The sequence below is a fragment of the Episyrphus balteatus genome, chromosome 1 (assembly GCF_945859705.1).
Source record: "Episyrphus balteatus chromosome 1, idEpiBalt1.1, whole genome shotgun sequence".
In the NCBI taxonomy this organism is placed as follows: domain Eukaryota; kingdom Metazoa; phylum Arthropoda; class Insecta; order Diptera; family Syrphidae; genus Episyrphus; species Episyrphus balteatus.
The window spans coordinates 117,726,226-117,743,236 of record NC_079134.1 but is presented as its reverse complement, the minus strand read 5'-3'; the positions used below and the strand labels follow the sequence as shown (position 1 = coordinate 117,743,236).

Genomic DNA, 17,011 nt, shown 5'->3' with positions numbered 1-17,011 from the left:
AACAGAAATGGAAAACTGCAAGAATCGGGTGCAAGATTTCGGATTTCTATATTTTCCCAGATATTCAAGATAAGCATTCTATAATCTTAAGATCGCAGAGATAAAATTTTGATACAAGCAATTAATATTTATTTAAGTTTGAAATACCAAAAAATGTAGTTTAAAGAAAAAGAGAACGATCAAAGATCCGTACAGAAAAAGAAAATATTAAATAAATCAACTTTTGACAACTTCAAACTTTTGAGGCAAAAAAAAAAAACAGACTAAAAAGAGGACATTTGAAAAATAGAGAACAAAAAAAGAATTTTATGAAAAAAGAGAGTGTAAAAAAGATCAGCGTTGAAAAAGAGAACATGTTCTCTTTAAAAGAGATGCTCTGGAAACCCTACATCAGCGTTACCGTTGAAAATTTTTGAAAGGTCGCTAAAAAAGTCGCTTTCAGAAAAAAAGGCCGCTAATCTAAAAAATTGACAAAAAGTCGCTTTTTTGTCGAAAAAGTCGCTATATAAGAAAAAAAAAGGTCGCTAAACCGTTTTCATATGTTTTTACATAGACAAATAAACACAAGTTGTCATGAACAAAAAATATAACAAAATTAGAAACTAAAAAGTGGTTGTCTGTAAAGCCAGTTTACGGACGATGATTTTAAGTGATAACGTCATAAGAAAACAGGTCGTGTGCTTTTGTTAAAATAATGATCTAAAAATTATTTATTTGCCAACTTTTGTTGTAAAAAAATTATAATTATAATAAATCTTTAGTAAAGTACTTAAACTAAAGATTAAGACCTAACATATATGTGTATAACTGTTTGATTTGTGGAAAAACGGAATAACTTTTTGAATCCTATCATAATTTACAAGAAAAAAGTTAAATCAAATACCTTTTTTTTCTTTTCTCATAATATCAATTTTTTATATGAAAAACTTACAAAAAAAAATTACGCCATTAAAAAGTTTAATCTTTTTTTTAAAGAAAATGTAAAAAATCCATTTTGTTATATAAATTTTATACCATCTGAAAGCTGTAAATATTCATATCAACCATGTCTGCACGACATCTACAAAAAGAGCTAGAATTTTTTGAACCCAATCAGTTTTCATCACAAAAAGCAAAAATATCAATCTTTTTTATCTTCTCAAGCCCTTAAATAATTTTTTTTAAATTAAAATAAAAAAACTAGACCGTACTCTTGTACCATTATTTTATTTGTTTGAAATTTTTTTCCTAAATGCTTGTTCAGCATTCAACTCGGTCTGCTCAGAGAGCGATCTATGGACTCAGAATAAAATAACTTATTCTGAGTCCATCGATCGCGCTCTGAACAAGCTCAGAATACGTTCAGAACGAAAAAAGAATTTGAAGCTCTAAATGTTGAGAGGTAAAAAAGAAATACAATTTTTAGAAAACGAAATTGGTGAAAAGGTCGCTTTGAATAAAAAGTCGTCGCTTGGTCGCTAAGGTTTCAAAAAGGTCGCTAATAGCGACTAAAGTCGCTTAGCGGTAACGCTGAGTCCCTACTATAATGCATCTGCTCACGAAGTTTCTATAAAACATCACATCAGCTTTACTTTAAACAACTATCAAGTTACCGTCGCATGCTTTTTGGATGTCGAGAAAGCATTTTACAGCGTATCGATAGTAGTCTTTATCCATTAACTTTATTTACTTTGCTTTCTTTTAGCATACCACTTAAACAAATTATTTTTCTTCCAGGAACTTTTTTGTTCAAGTGGAGGATCGCAAATAAAAAATGAAATGCATAAGAGTTAGAGTTGATCAAAGAACAAAACTTGAGCTCATCCTCTCTATAGCATCCTGATATCCGACCAACAGCCTGCAAGAGAGGGCGAGAATCTGCTTTACGCCGCCGCCGATGATTCTCTTACACGGAGAAAAAAGGCCACCTAAAATCCAGTGGACTCCACATTAAATAAAGTATTAAGCGCATTTCAGCATGGTTTTCTTGCCAAGATGACTAACGTCTTAAATTAAGCGAACAAATATTCTTATTTTCTTGAATGCGCAAATTCAAAAGAAATCCACTTAATTTAAGCGGAAAATCATTTTATTTTTATGTGAAAACATTTTAATAAAAACAAAAAACTGTTAGCCACTGCGTATCGAACCTACAACTGTTATATCAGCCTTTCTCACTGTTTGAAATGCAATTAAAGCTTAAGTTTGACTACAATTTTTAATTTTTTTTTTTTTTTTCGTTTTTTTAAGATGAAAATAATTCACACTAAAAGGAATTGAAGTCCACATAAATTTCACAGAATTTAAGCGTATTCAACTTAAGCGAAAATTGTATTGTTTTAAGAGGGTGCGATTTAAGGTAGGAATTGTCTTATCTTAAGGTGCCCTTTTCGTTTCAGTGCATGTACTGTAATTCTTTCTCATCAACGATAGCTGCCCGAAAAGTTGAAGCTCACTTCCGAAATCTATGTAAATTCTACAGTCAATTGGGTATCCCGATCAACTCATCTTAATCGGAACTAATGTGCTTTAGGCGAACAGGACGACGAAGCAAGTATTCGGCTGCAAGCAGTAGGAGCATCACACTGACACATCCAGATGGAACTAAATTCACATCCAAACGCAACGCCTAGTATTTAGGAATTAACTTTAATGAATTCCTTAGGTTCAATCTACACTCTCGCTCGGTTCCCAAAAAAGCACACCTTGCATGAAAGCCTTTCGGTAACTTAAATTTTAGAGTGAAAAATACTTCGACCTACGCCGGCAAAATACTGGAGCAACGAGCGACTTCACGAGGAAGCGAATATTTTGATAAGTGTATTTTCTGCAATCTGCAAAGAAACTTGTGCGAAACGTCGCTAACCACCCTAATCAACTGATGAGGAAGATAACAAAGACATCGCGAATGATAATCCTGGCTGAGCACATAATCCCAATGGACATCGAAGAAGTAGAAAGAGTTTTGTTTTTGGAAGATATCCTATGAAAATATTCCTGCTGTAAATAGTTGATTGAGTCATATGCGTCCCCGCAAAATAAAACCTTTTTAAAATAAACACTACGTTTTGCCGACGGATCTTTTGTTTAATTTATGTACAGACCTATGATGGTAGCCGATCGGAAAAATATCCGATCGGAGAAAAGTTCCGATCGGAATATTTTTGTATTCACGGTACCCGAATTTGAGGAGAGAAATTATTCCAATTTTTTTGGTTTTTATATTTTTCGGATAATTTTTCACGTTTAATTTTCTATCGGGAAGAATCGGAAAGAAAAAATAGCATAAAGCACAACGCGTCTCAAATATTTTGACAGTTCACTGCATAGCATCGCATGTATTTTAAATTTTCAACGCACATAAGATTTTTTTTCGTACATCTGTCCGATTTTACTGTCGGAAGGGTTAAAATCATATGAAAATTGAAAAATTCGTACAAATCGGATAAAATTTTCTTCCGATCGGCTACCATCATAGGGCTGGTAGACTTAACGAAATATTGGAGAAGATAAATTAAATTTTGCTTACTTCTTGATTCTTTTTTAAGACAACGTGAAAAAATCTGCCAAAATCTAAAATTGGTAAGAAATAACTAAGCTAATACAAAAATGATTAAACAAAAACCTCAGTCCTCAAAAGTTAGACACAGTAGGTAAGCCTCCAAACAAAAAAATTTAAGCGAAAGGAAGAAGATTATCGATGCTTTCTTCTAGAACTCTCGGACCTTTTCTCTTTATCTTTGAATTTTTTTTAGGTTAGAAAAGATGTCACTTCACAGCATAAATTATTACTAAAATTCCAGTTTACAAATTCGATTCGTTGAAATCTGATTTATTAGACATTTACACACAAAAGGTATGACATAGGTAGCTAGTAATATTTTAGAGTTGGTATTGAGTTTTTCACTTAGCCACATGAATTTTTATTTTGTATGAAATTTTTGTCATTTATTTAAATTTTTAATGTTTCTTACGGTCAAAAAAATACGTTTAAAAATCCGCTTTGATGATTTCGGGTTTGTAGATAGGTTGGAACTGGGTAGGTACCTAGGAATACCTTAAAAATATAGATATGTATACTTATTTTGCTACGTTATGACTGCAGATATTTCATATTCCTTTATTACGTTAATTTGCACTTTAACCACTTTAAATAGCAATCAATATATCCACTATTTAATTTTCATTTATTATTTTTTTTTTAAATTTAAACAGACCTTGGGATTCAGATCGAATAACTGCATTGGTATCAGAAGCCATTCCGTAAATATAAGGTAATTGGTGTTGATGTTATAAACAAATAACAAAATGGTACTATATAAAAAAACAACTCGGATTAATCTTGACTTTTGTGTCCTAAAAGCAGGAAATCGAACGCAATTATGATGTCTTGTTTCGCGGGAAACCCGGAATCACATACAGATAACACGGATAACACAGAAATGTTTAACTTTTCACTTTCGAATGATTCAGGTAGGTATGCTATGGTTGGTATCCTTTAAACGACATATCAAGTGCGATTTATCATAAAACAAGGACAAAAATAAAATATACCTATACAATCCATGTACTGTTCACTCCAATAATATTAAGGGTTGAAAAAGCAAAGCCACACAGCCACACCACCACTACATTATCAAAATATCAACGGCAACAGCAGCACTTACTGTTCTCTTTCTACACAAGTACCGTTACCGTAACGTTTTCTCGTTTTGCTGATGGTAGCTCGATGATGGCGTCTTCCTATTGTAGAGATTTTTCATATTATTTCCTATGCTTTGATTCGTCGTTCTTGACTTGAAATCTTGTGCTTTTACTTTTGCCACATAAGCCGCAGCCTCCAATAAATATCAAAACGGCATGATGTTCTTCCTCACATACAGAGATGACATCGTCGTCGTTATTCTTCATACAAGGAATACCTACCATAGTATAGCATCAGGAGTTTTGTATATAGGTTGTGTCCCAAAATTCTATTCTTCTGTGTTGTTTATAAAACTTGTAAACGTGTGAGAGTAAGTTTATCTACCTGTTTCGATTATTTAGATTTGTGCTTGCTACTTTTTTTTTGTTCGTAAATAAAAGTTAAGAGTTCAAAACTCTGCATTAGTTCTGATGAAAACTGGGAGAGTGGGTGGGTGGGTCGTTGGAATCTATTCTTGAATCAGGGTTCGTCATTATTTTGTTGGATAATAACTATCTGAGTTAACTTCTATTTTTGATTTAATTATGGTAAAGGACCGTAGGTAGGTCCTTATACATTAAGCTTGAGGTGAAGAAATAGGTAGGTAAAGGTTGGTAGGTGAGACGTAAGAGTTTATAGGTATGGAGGTTATATATAGATGTTAGAGGACATTCTACTTATTATCATACCTATAATATTTACACGTACATATACATATGTATGTAAGTGGGTTTTAATAAATTACAACTCAAAAATTCCTTCTAGCAAAGTTTTTGCCATTTAAAAACAGGTCTAAATAAATTTTAAAACTGTAGGAGAAATAGGTACCTTTATGGAGCATTGTATATGTCAGTTTCAACATTTTTTCACGAATTGTCATTCTTATTTTTATAGTTCATTATTATAAATAAATAGGAGTTATTTAAATATTCTAAGCTTTAATGTAGGTAGGTGTTATTTACCTTCTTCTACTATCTACATAGCAACCTTTATATACAGTTAAAAATCATAAGCATTACAAAGTATATTTACGTTTACCTATCTAGGTATAATCACAATCAATTAGACCACAAAAAGTCATCATCATCGTTCCTAACCTAAAAAAAAAACAAAAAACAAAAACGAAAATGAAAAAAACAAGTTTTCAAAAGCAGAAAAGTCGAAAATTTCCAAAGGACACTGATGGTGGCGGGAAGAGGTGTGTATATAACTGTATAGTACATTCCTATTTATTCCCAAACAGTAGTCCTTATTTAACTCAAAGGGAAATAAATACCCAGTCATGAACTCTGATTCTCTCGTAGCTCCACCCGAAAGGGCGTGGCCAAGTGATTATTTGATTTTGACCTTTGCGCTTGTTCATTCTCCATGGAGTAGTAGTCGATTTGTCGATTTCACATCTACAAAATATTTTAAGCTTATATTGACACTTGAATATACATAAATAATAATATTTTTTCTTTTAGTTACACGAATACCAAGAGGTACATATATGTATATGAGAGCGTAGGTAAAATGTCAATGAAGTTTTATTGACTTTATTTTACAGATCATGATCGATTTTTTTTTTGTTCAGTTGTTTTTTTACTTTCGATAAAATAATCACTCCCTTGTACTTATGTACATACATATATTTGTGTATGTAGGTAGAAATATGATTAGAATAACTAATCCTATTCGAGCGGAGTCTTTTCGATTCTCAGTTTTATTGTATCAGACGTCATATCTTATGATTTTGATGGGCTTTACAATCGTGAGGAGAATTACTAAAGTGGTACAACAAGGGCAACTTTTAGGGAGGGGGGGAGGGATTGCATATCCTTTCTGTACTAAAAGGTTTGATTGTTTTATACAAATATGGCAGGTAAACATATTTTTGTTCGTTAAAAAAATGTTTAAAAAAGAATTATGTTTTTATCTTTTCTCTCTTCTTCTTCTAAGTCAAATATCGACCGATAAAACAGTCTACTTAACCGCCCATTGGTGACGCAAATTTGACTTTAGTAAATGATAACGACGCGGCTGCACGCTGCACCTCAAGCCCTCCTGTGGGCGAAGTGGAAAAAATTCAATGGTTTTATCTCTAGAAATAAAAAAGTGCGATGCGGAAGTACTTAACATTAATATTAAGGGCTCAAATTTTCAGAGCCCAATGCCACAAGAGTGAGTTTTGCTCTGAGTTTTTTGTGCCTTGTTCCCAAGACAATTTATACACGTTTTTTCGTGTACACAGAAGAATTCACTCTTGCGGAATTAGGCCCCTGGTTCCGAGAAAATCAAACAATTTTTTTTTTTGAAACACCCGTAGATAACTATTTAAAACCCTAGAAAGCTAACCTTCGTCAAAATGGCACACATCGATCAAATATTTCTCTTTCCCTTTCTTACTGTTTGACTTACATAATTGTGCTTTCGCGCCAACTCAGTCGCCGGTGGTTTCTCTCGCGTGGTGGATGTGTTTATCTTGTAAGTGTTATTGTTTACTATAGCCCAGTTCCATTGGAGGTGGCAGTTTACTCATGAGTAGATCTAGTACTAGAATTAACACATGATCTTCTACTCGAGGAGATAGGAATGTGTAGTTGTTGTACTAGATTTCTACTCACGAGTAAACTACCACCTCCAATGGAACAGGACTTATAATACGCAGTGTACTCGTCATTTTGACGAATGTTTATCTTATGTGTAACTTTTACAAATTTAGTTTGTGCTGATTTGTGTTTCTTTTTTTGTTTTGTTTTTATGTAGTACGCTCATTTTTGAATAATGGCTGCGATGTCGTTTGTTGCTGATGAGAGAATTGTTCCTGAGGATGATGAAAATTTGTCAAATGGTGAGTTTTCTGATAGTGAAAGTGAGAATGGTTTGTTGACAGACGACGTACAAAGCGATGTTCAAGACGAAGCTACTGACGTTGAAGATGAAGAAGAGAATTCTGCAGTCTCCAACTCTATTGTTAATCTGGCGCAGTCTAAAATTCGAGGCAAGAACGGTCACATTTGGGCTACGAGGAATTGACAAACATCTTCTCGAACCTCCGTAATAAATATTGTCAGAATGGCTAGAGGACCAGCCCGTTCAATGAGAAATTAAACAAATCCTGTCGATATTTTTGAATCGTTCATCACAAAGGAAATTTGCGAAGAAATTTTAAAATGGACGAATTTTGAAATTTCTATCAAGAAACAAAATTATGACAAAAAATCCGCAACCACTAAAGATTTTTGTATGCAAGAGCTGAATGCTCTCTTTGGTGTTTTGTTGTTAACAGCAGCTTTGAAGGACAACCACTTAACAACCGACAAGCTATTCAACACAGCTTTTTGTGAAAATCGCTTCCTTGCTTGTATGAGTCGAGAAAGATTTGACTTTCTAATAAGGTGCCTAAGGTTTGATGACAGGGAATTGAGAGTACAAACCATACGGACGGATCCATTTACACCTATCCGAAAAATATGGGACTTATTGATGGTACAATGTCGGTCTTATTACATCCCTGGAAGCTACCTAACCATTGATGAACAATTGCTTGCATTCCGCGGTCGATGCAAATTTAAAATGTACATTCCCAATAAACCGGCCAAGTACGGTCTAAAAATCGAAATGATGTGTGATAGTGGGACCAGATACATGGTTGATGCCATTCCTTATCTTGGGAAAGGAACAAACACAAAAGGCATGCCTCTGGCGGAGTACATTGTAAAGGAAATTACTCGCAGTATTCATGGTTCTAACAGGAACGTAACCACTGATAATTGGTTTACTACAGTTCCTTTGGCAAAACAATTACTGCAGCAACCATACAAATTGACTATTGTCGGAACCTTAAGAGCCAACAAAAGGGAAATCCCCGAACAAATGAGAAACAACCGTAGCAGGCCAATCGGAACTTCTATGTTTTGTTTTGATGGACAACTTACTCTCTTATCATATAAACCAAAGCCCAGTAAAATGGTTTATTTGCTGTCATCGTGTGACGAATATGCCAATGTCAACCCGTCGCGTCGTCAAGAAAACCAACGATGATTGAATTTTACAATTCAACAAAAGGTGGTGTCGATACATTCGACAAAATGTGTTCCAACATGTCATGTAATCGGAAACAAATATGGCCGATGGCCATATTTTATGACATTATCAATATAGCTGCAGTTAACTCATACATAATTTACTATCACAATATCGGAGTTTCGGAAGCTAAACCATTATCTCGAAGAAGCTACATGATGCAATTGCACGAGCAGCTTGTAGAACCATGGCTTAAAAATCTAGAAACAACAACAATGACACGAAAATTAAAGGAAATAATACGGGATGTGTTGGGCTTAAGCGACCAACAACGGGTAGAAGGTCAACAAGAAGGTCAACTTTCTGAACCATCTTATTCTGGGAGTCCTCGCGTTCCTGAAAACAATCCAACAAAGAAGAGAAAGAGCTGTGGCTTATGCCACTACAAGAAAAGACGCATGACAAAGAACTCTTGCGAAAAATGCAAACTTCCAATTTGTGGTGAACATACTATTGATTTCTGCCCAGGTTGCGCCGAAGATATTTAATTTTTTTTATTTTTATAGTTTATTTTTATAATACTGAAGAAAAATGTTTATGTTTTTTGTTAACAATAGTTTCTTACTTATTCTTAGAATGAAAGTGCCTTTTTGATCTCAAAAAAACATGTGCTATGAAAAATGTGATTTTAGTATTACAAAATGAAGTAAATATTTATTTTAACTTTAATTTCTTTTTATTTATATCCCCTTTTATATATAAATACTATAATATTGAATAAAAAGTATTAACTTACTAAAAAAAAAAGTTTTTAAATGTTCGTCAAAAAGTCGAATGATTAGCTTTTCATGGTAGTGCAGGAAGGTTAGCTTTCTAGGGTTAAAAATGAATTTATCATTATTTTAGGTCACTTATCTTAAAAGCTTTTTTTATTATATGAAATCAAATTTTACCAATAAATCAATTGAATTCTTATACAAAGTATAATTTTCATAAAGCAAATCCTATTTTGTTTGGCTAAAAATATTTTACTAAAAAAAAAAATATAGACATGGAAAACAACTAACTTATTTCATTAAATTACAGATTTATTAGGTAGAACAACCAGCTTGCATAACGCATTGGCATTAGTATTACAATACTGTTGTAACTCAATTTTTTTTTGCTTGAGATTTCACCCATATTATACACAATAACTAATATTTCGGCTAATTGCTAAAAACCTGATTGCATTACTTTTATAAATGAACTTGATAAAAAAAATATTTTTTCTTATTTTGGAACAGTTTGTAAAAACAGTTTTTCGCTGATACAGCGAGAAATTTTATTTTGAGTTACTACAATCTTGTAATACATTTGAAATATATATAATACAGTCAAATAAGGAGAAAAAAGGGGTAAATCTCGGAATGAATGTTAGTAGAAATTTTTTTTGCTCAATATCTTCCTTTTGCCATTCTATAACATATCTCAAAAGTCTATAAAAATCTCATGTCCGCTTGTCGCGATTTCAAGGTCAAATCGCGAAATGGAGATTTTCAAAATTAGCAAAAATAGGCTATGGTATTATATACACATATGATACATGATTTCAAGGTATTTTTTAATGCTGATTCCAAAAAATCTAAAATCAAGTCAATCTGACGTCTCTGGAAAAAGTTATACCTGTTTTTCATCTGTCAACTCATATTATTATAACAGTTGCAAACTTACTGCCGAAAAACCCTTAAAAGTTATGGTAGATGAACCAAATTTTGCATGAAAATTTTAGAATCCATCATTATTAAAAATCAAAACAATCCATTACAAAAAATATATATACCTACGAAATAATGGTATTTTTTGATGAAGGGGCAAATTTTAGGATATGCATTAAAGAAGATTCTTGTTCATCTTAGGAATAAGTGCTAATAGGCTAATTTTTTCATTTTAATCTTTGTTTGGATATTCTTTAACTACCCTCAAAAATCTAAAAAAAATCTCATGAGTGAAAAAATGCGGAACACCTATTTCACTTTCGGCAAGTGAATACGCAAAAAGTGAAATGCAGAACGTGAAAGTCACAAAAACTAATTTTAAATGAAATTCTTTTTGATGTTTAATCCGAAATCTATATGCTTTTTCGTATTATGTTGCTCTTTAATCCAAATCGGAAGCACAATACTGCAATTTTCTTAAAGAAACCTGTTGACCACTTAGATTTTGAGATATCAAAAATTTCTATTTCCAATATCTTTGAGAAAAATATTATTAAAAAAAAGTAAATATTTGATCAAATACAAAAATTACAAAAATTGTGATGTAATTGGACGTCAAAATACTAAAAAAATTATCTAAAGAATTCGGAATTGGGCTGAAATCCGGAAAAAAAAATTATCACAATCCTCATCGTCAGCTAAGGCTCTTACTCAAACAAACCCAAACAGCCATTTCAGAAATTGGAGGGGGCTCTAGCATCTGTGCTGCCTCTAAATCTCTAAGATTTACGAACAAGTTTCTGTTAATCATGTACATTATGATGAAATCAGCTAAATAAAAACATGATCTTGAAGGCTTGGGGGGGCTTGAGCCCCCTGAGCCCCCCCCCTCAATACGCCACTGGCTTAAATATCAAGCTATGTACTTTTTATATTTTTTAGAATACCTCTTACGTAACGAGTAGATTTGAATATGATATTATTCTTAAGAAGAGATAGGCATAAGGCTTTTTTAATAATTTTTTTTATTGTATTTTTTGCATTTTTACGTTTCAAATTATTCAGAATCACACACATATAAAAATGTATATCGATTCAAGATTGTGGTATAGATTGCAATTTCATCTTAAAGACCAAGCCATATGAACCCAAAACTAACTTAAGACGAAGTACTGTGTATCCAGTCAATAGCCGAGTTGGTTAGGCGGTGGAATGTTGTCTTTTGCACTTGAGGTCCGAGGTTCGAAGCCCATTAAAGCCGAATACTTTTTTTTCTTTCAAATAACTTTTAAAATCATATTTTTTTATCTAAAGCACACAACCTATTTGCATATGACTTCATCACGTTAAGTTAAACAACCGATCTTTTTTTTTTTTTGTTTTTTTTTTTTTTTTCAAAGACAACGTTTGGTACACCTACATATATACAAATCGATAAAAAAAAGTTCTTATGATAACAACTGACACCTACCATGCCTACCCCTATCAATTAATATTTACACGATCGCAATAGGGGTGGATTTGAGTTCATTGTTTTTTGACACCCAGTCTTATCACAATCCTTCGAACCTGTTCGTGAAATCTGTTTTGTGCTGAAACGGGTAAAGGCACTAGTATCCAGACAGTTAAGGTACTTTTGAACTTTGACGTCGAATAGTTTTATTGCTATTCAAGCTGTAGCAAATATTTTGGTAGTTTCTTAAAGTTTGGCATTTTTGCAATAATGCTACATTTACATAATTTTAAAATAAAACATTATGATATTTAAAAATAAAAATAATAAAAGCAGTTCGATTTGCACTAGTGTCCGGACGCAAAATTTAGTTTCCGGACAAATTTATTTTATTATCCGGACACGATAACTTTGTATGAAATTATGGTTCTTTTTTCGTTTTTATGAAATAAAAAATCTTTGTTTTTGAAACTTTAATATACAAAAAATTTACTAAAACAATTATTAGTTGAAAAAAAAAATAGTTTGGTATGTACTTCTAAAGGTTAGAATTGTTTTTAATAAAAGTTATCACTAAGCAATTAACAACAAGGACACACTTACAGCTTATATTTGTAAAAAGAGTTAATAATAATTCATTTCAGTTTAAAAACAAACGAAAAATAGTTCTTATAATTGAATCATTTATTTTCAAAACATGATAAGTCCACTTTTTTTCAAAATTCGTTTTTTTGACTAAATTTGTACTCCAGGGATAACCACGTCTGTCTTCAAAATATGAAGTATCTACTCCATCTGTATCCGATTTTACAGCTACGCGAAATATTTTTTTAGTATCAAAAACAGAATAAGTCCCGGACTTATCATCTTTTGAAAATAAACAACAGCTTCTTTTTGTGGAAATGCTATATTCGACTAATGATTGAAAATCTTAAGTTTAGAGCTACTTTAAAGTTAAATAAGTTGTCCGGACTCCGGACATTGTATTTTAATCTCTAATACAATTGTTTGATAGACTGGGGCTAAAAGCAAAATTGTATATCCATTTTAAATGTAATTTCACATCCGTTTATTTTCAAAGTATGATAAGTCCAACAGCGTTTTTATTTTTTATCTTTTGAACTATCGCTCCAAAAATTAAAAACGAAACGGTATTTTGTAGCTAGGCAAGAGTCCTACAGAATATATTTTTTATAAATTTTGCTACGCATATCAAAAGAAAAATCATGGACTTATCATGTTTTGCAAATAAATGATTCAATTAGGGTAACAATCCACTTTTCTTAGTAAACTTGTTGTTAAAACAATAATTATACATTTATTAGTACATTTATGTTAAAACGATGGTTCTTATTTAGAAGTGGTAAAAAATTCAGTTTGGGAGCGCTTGGAATACATTTTTTGCATCTTAATCATGAACTGTTATCACCCAATCAGATAAGGGGGGTTTAAAGACACTTACATCAGCCGACATGATAATGTGGGTTGTTTTCGGTGGCAATGCGTACAAAATAATTAGATTTTTGGAACAAAATTCACTCAACTTTAGTGTTAAATGTGACTTTTGTCCACTTTGTCATCAAGCTACGTTTGTGTCCGCAGTTTGTAACATAATCAAAAAAGGTTTCGCTGGTATATTTAACTTTATTTCTGGTACATTTAACTAATTTCTAATATATTTAACTATATTATGATCAAATATACCAGAAGTAAAGTTATCCCTGGTTTTATCGCCATTTAGTATTTACTTGAATCATAAATGGAAATATGTTCCTGGCCAATACTTTTCAAATAATTTTAGAGCTATTCAAACCATTTTATAATGCTTTCTTGTCTAAAAACTGCTGTTCCTTGCCAACCAATGTTTTCAGCTTCTCTCAAAGCTAGAATTGGATTTATATAAATCCTTGTATCCTTTATGGTCTTTGATATGTTTTCTGAATTCATTCCTCATAAGATAGTAAGTTTAAAGGCACAAAAACACTTAAAATTTCATTAAAAACAATTGTGTCCGGAAACTGAATTTCGTTTTTCAGTACCCGGACACACATATTTAAACTTAGGTAACCCTGTCCGAATACTGAAGCATTGAGAGAAAAATGTAATTCTCTTGCATTAAAACCCAAAATAAGTTCCAAACTACAATTTAAAAGCCTAAAAAAGCGATTTTTCCTTTTACCTCATATTTTCAGTATCCGGACACTGTGTCCGGGAAGTAAAAAAAGTCTTAATTTTTAGTTTTAGTTTCCGGACACTAAAAATTATAATAAAATAAAAACTTTTTGACTATTTTTTTAATTAATTATCAAAATGTATCATATTTACTCAAAACTAACAATTTTTTTTTATAATAAAATTAATGAACAGGTCTCAATTTTCTTAGTTTTTGCAAATGCTTCCACTATTTTTTTTTTTTTTCTTACAAAAAATCATTTTCACAACCTCACCCCTGATGTCGGACACTTAACTTAAGTATATCTCTTAAACCATTCAGGTTATCTGCTTGAAACTTTGCATTTATATGTGAAATACATCAGAGAAAGTATATTTGTGGTTATATTCGAATTTATTAGGATGATTTACCTATTAATCGCAAAAAAATCACAGTGTCCGGATACTAACACTGTCCGGATACTGGTGCCTTTACCCTAAGGCACAAGAAAAAAAGAAAACGAAACTTTTTTTAGGACAGTAAACCGGTTGAATTAATTCGTTTTTTGACGCTTCGTTTATATTATAATTCCTTGATTTTTCGTGTTTGATTATTTAGTTGGCCGTGATAAAAGTGAGTGCAGTTGTGCATTTTTTTTTTAATTTTCTCAGTAAAAAAAAAGTACATACCTATACAACTAAAAGTGAATGTTCGAATAGGCACCAAACGTTAAACCTAACCAAATTCTTGTGTCTGTGGGTGTGTCGAAATGAAAACAACATGACCAAATTTAATTTCTTTTTGATTTTTATAACCAGGCAAAAATAGGATTTTTTTTGTAGTGAATAGAAATAATAACATAACCAAATACCTAAGTGCTTTTTTTTTGTTTGAATAAATAGAGAAAAAATTATTATTATATTATTTTTTATTTTATTCTGTTATTCTAATTGCTTTAAAATGAAATTTTTTGTAGATGAATAACGAAGAGGCAAATAATGATTAAAGAAAAAGTTCATGCTCTTAAATAAAAAATGAAGGGTATTGTTAATAACTTGATTGAAGAAAGAGATTCTCTACTCAGAGAAGTAGAAGGTAAAGTTATTCAAATGTAATTTCTTTCTTGATTATTTTAGCCGTGTTTTATTGGTACTCAGTATGTTTACAAAGTAAACATTTTATGCTGTAAACAACAAAAATTGATTATTTTTATTTATTTATTAATAATCCTTATTTTTGAAGGGTCAAAAATTTATGAGTTCAGAAAAAAATGTTCTCTTTAAACGAACAAATAAAAATCTTTTGTTGTTGTTTCCCGTGTAAAATTTTACTGAGCTATGTACTGAGTTACCAATAAAAAACGGCTTTTGTACGAGTATTTATTGATTGTAGAGCTGAAGAAGGGAAGGAGCAATGCGAGTGCTGAAGAAACTGTTGCATCAACATCCAATGCACATGTTGATGAAATAAATATCGAACCATCTACTTCAACTCAAGATATATCTTATATATCTTCGCTTGGTAAATAACTTATTTCTTATGAAAATTATTATTCCAGTCTTGGAATAATTATATTTTTTTTCGTAGCTGAATTGTTTGACATCTAACCACTAGAACTCGATGTGAATTTGTTAAATGCGACTCAAACTAATTCCAAAGATTATAGCAAAGATTATAGAATATTCTATAATCTTTGGTTTAAATTACCTCAGATTTAATCAGCAAAAATTGCGCCGTGAAGAATATATTCATTTACGTGATGCTGTCCACAATGATGGAAATTTAAATGATATTGGCCAATTAGTTATTTTGCCATCATCACACATCGGTAGCCCACGTCACATGCATGAATACGCCCAGGATGGTATGACTTATGTACGACGTGATGGTCGGCCAGATTTATTTATAACATATACTTGCAATCCGCAATGGAAAGAAATAAGAGACCATTTGCTTTTAGGGCAAAGACCGATTGTGATCGACATGATATAACAGCGCGTGTGTTTAGACAAAAGCTAAGATCGTTAAACATAAAGTTTTTGGTGGTGTTCGTTGCTGGATGTACTCTATTGAATGGCAAAAGAGAGGTTTGCCTCATGCCCATATTTTGATATGGTTTGTCACAAAAATCACAACAGATCAAATTGATATTATTGTATCTGCTGAAATTCCGGATAAAACCCTTGACCCTGAATTGTTTGAAAATGTGACTAAGAACATGATCCATGGACCATGTGGTTAAACCCTCAATCACAGTAAATGATTGATGGCAAATGTTCTAAGCGATTTCCTAAAGAATTGGTTCAACAAACAATCACTGGTCATGACTGTTATCTATTATATCGTCGTCGCGCAATAAATGACAGTGGAAAATCATTTCGTTTGAGAGTTAATAATCAAGAAATCGAAATTGATAATCATTGGATTGTACCATATTCGCCTCTGTTGTCTAAAACATTTAAGGCGCATATAAATGTTGAAATTTGTAATTCTGTAAAATCTATAAAATATATTTGTAAATATACAGGGTGTCCGGTAGAAAATAGATAAACCTGAAATGGCTGATAGGTGCACATATGACTGCTCTGAAACCGAAAAGAAAAAAATCTATCTCAACCAGTTCATAAAATATTAGCTTTTTTTCGTTCAGTGTATTTTTAATTTCATCACTTAACCTTTTCGTTCACCACAACCACGAATGAAAGAATTTTATCATTTTTTTTTTTTTTTTAATTTTCTACAATAATTGGATCATTGGATAAGCAGTTTAAAAATTTCTTAACTATTGCACTTTTTCTTAAAAAAAAAAATTGAAATTTGATTTTCTATGCAAAATGTGGAAAAAAATATTTTTTGAAAATTTTTAAACACCTGTGGTATAAAAAAAACGTATAGGAATGTAGGTGGCCAACTTTTTTAAAAATATGCGCATCTAATGTGAATTGCAAAATAGTTATCGTTTTTGTCCAATCTGGAGTAGTTAGACGGTTATTGGTACCAATATGCGAAAAGGGAGTATTGATTTAATAAATGAATTT

The 17,011-nt window shown here is 31.8% G+C and overlaps 2 protein-coding genes across 2 annotated transcripts in view; one reads left to right on the top strand and one right to left on the bottom strand.

The window, feature by feature from the left end:
• LOC129920994 (photoreceptor-specific nuclear receptor) overlaps positions 1 to 4,761 on the bottom strand; it is a 48,994-nt gene extending 44,233 nt beyond the window's left edge. Inside the window, exon 1 of the mRNA XM_056002589.1 lies at positions 4,197 to 4,761. Within this exon, the coding sequence (XP_055858564.1) occupies positions 4,197 to 4,239 (43 nt within the window). The 5' untranslated portion in view covers positions 4,240 to 4,761. The remainder of the gene's footprint in view (positions 1 to 4,196) is intronic.
• A 1,780-nt stretch (positions 4,762 to 6,541) lies between these two features.
• Positions 6,542 to 8,689, top strand: LOC129910320 (piggyBac transposable element-derived protein 4). The gene has a single exon (XM_055987658.1). The coding sequence runs from the start codon at positions 7,892 to 7,894 to the stop codon at positions 8,687 to 8,689; it is 798 nt and encodes a 265-aa protein (XP_055843633.1). The 5' UTR covers positions 6,542 to 7,891.
• The last annotated feature ends 8,322 nt before the right edge of the window (positions 8,690 to 17,011 follow it).

What these genes read in the sequence shown, in the direction of transcription:
- LOC129910320 (XM_055987658.1), top strand. Translation starts at nt 7,892, where the DNA reads ATGCAAGAGCTGAATGCTCTCTTTGGTGTTTTGTTGTTAACAGCAGCT.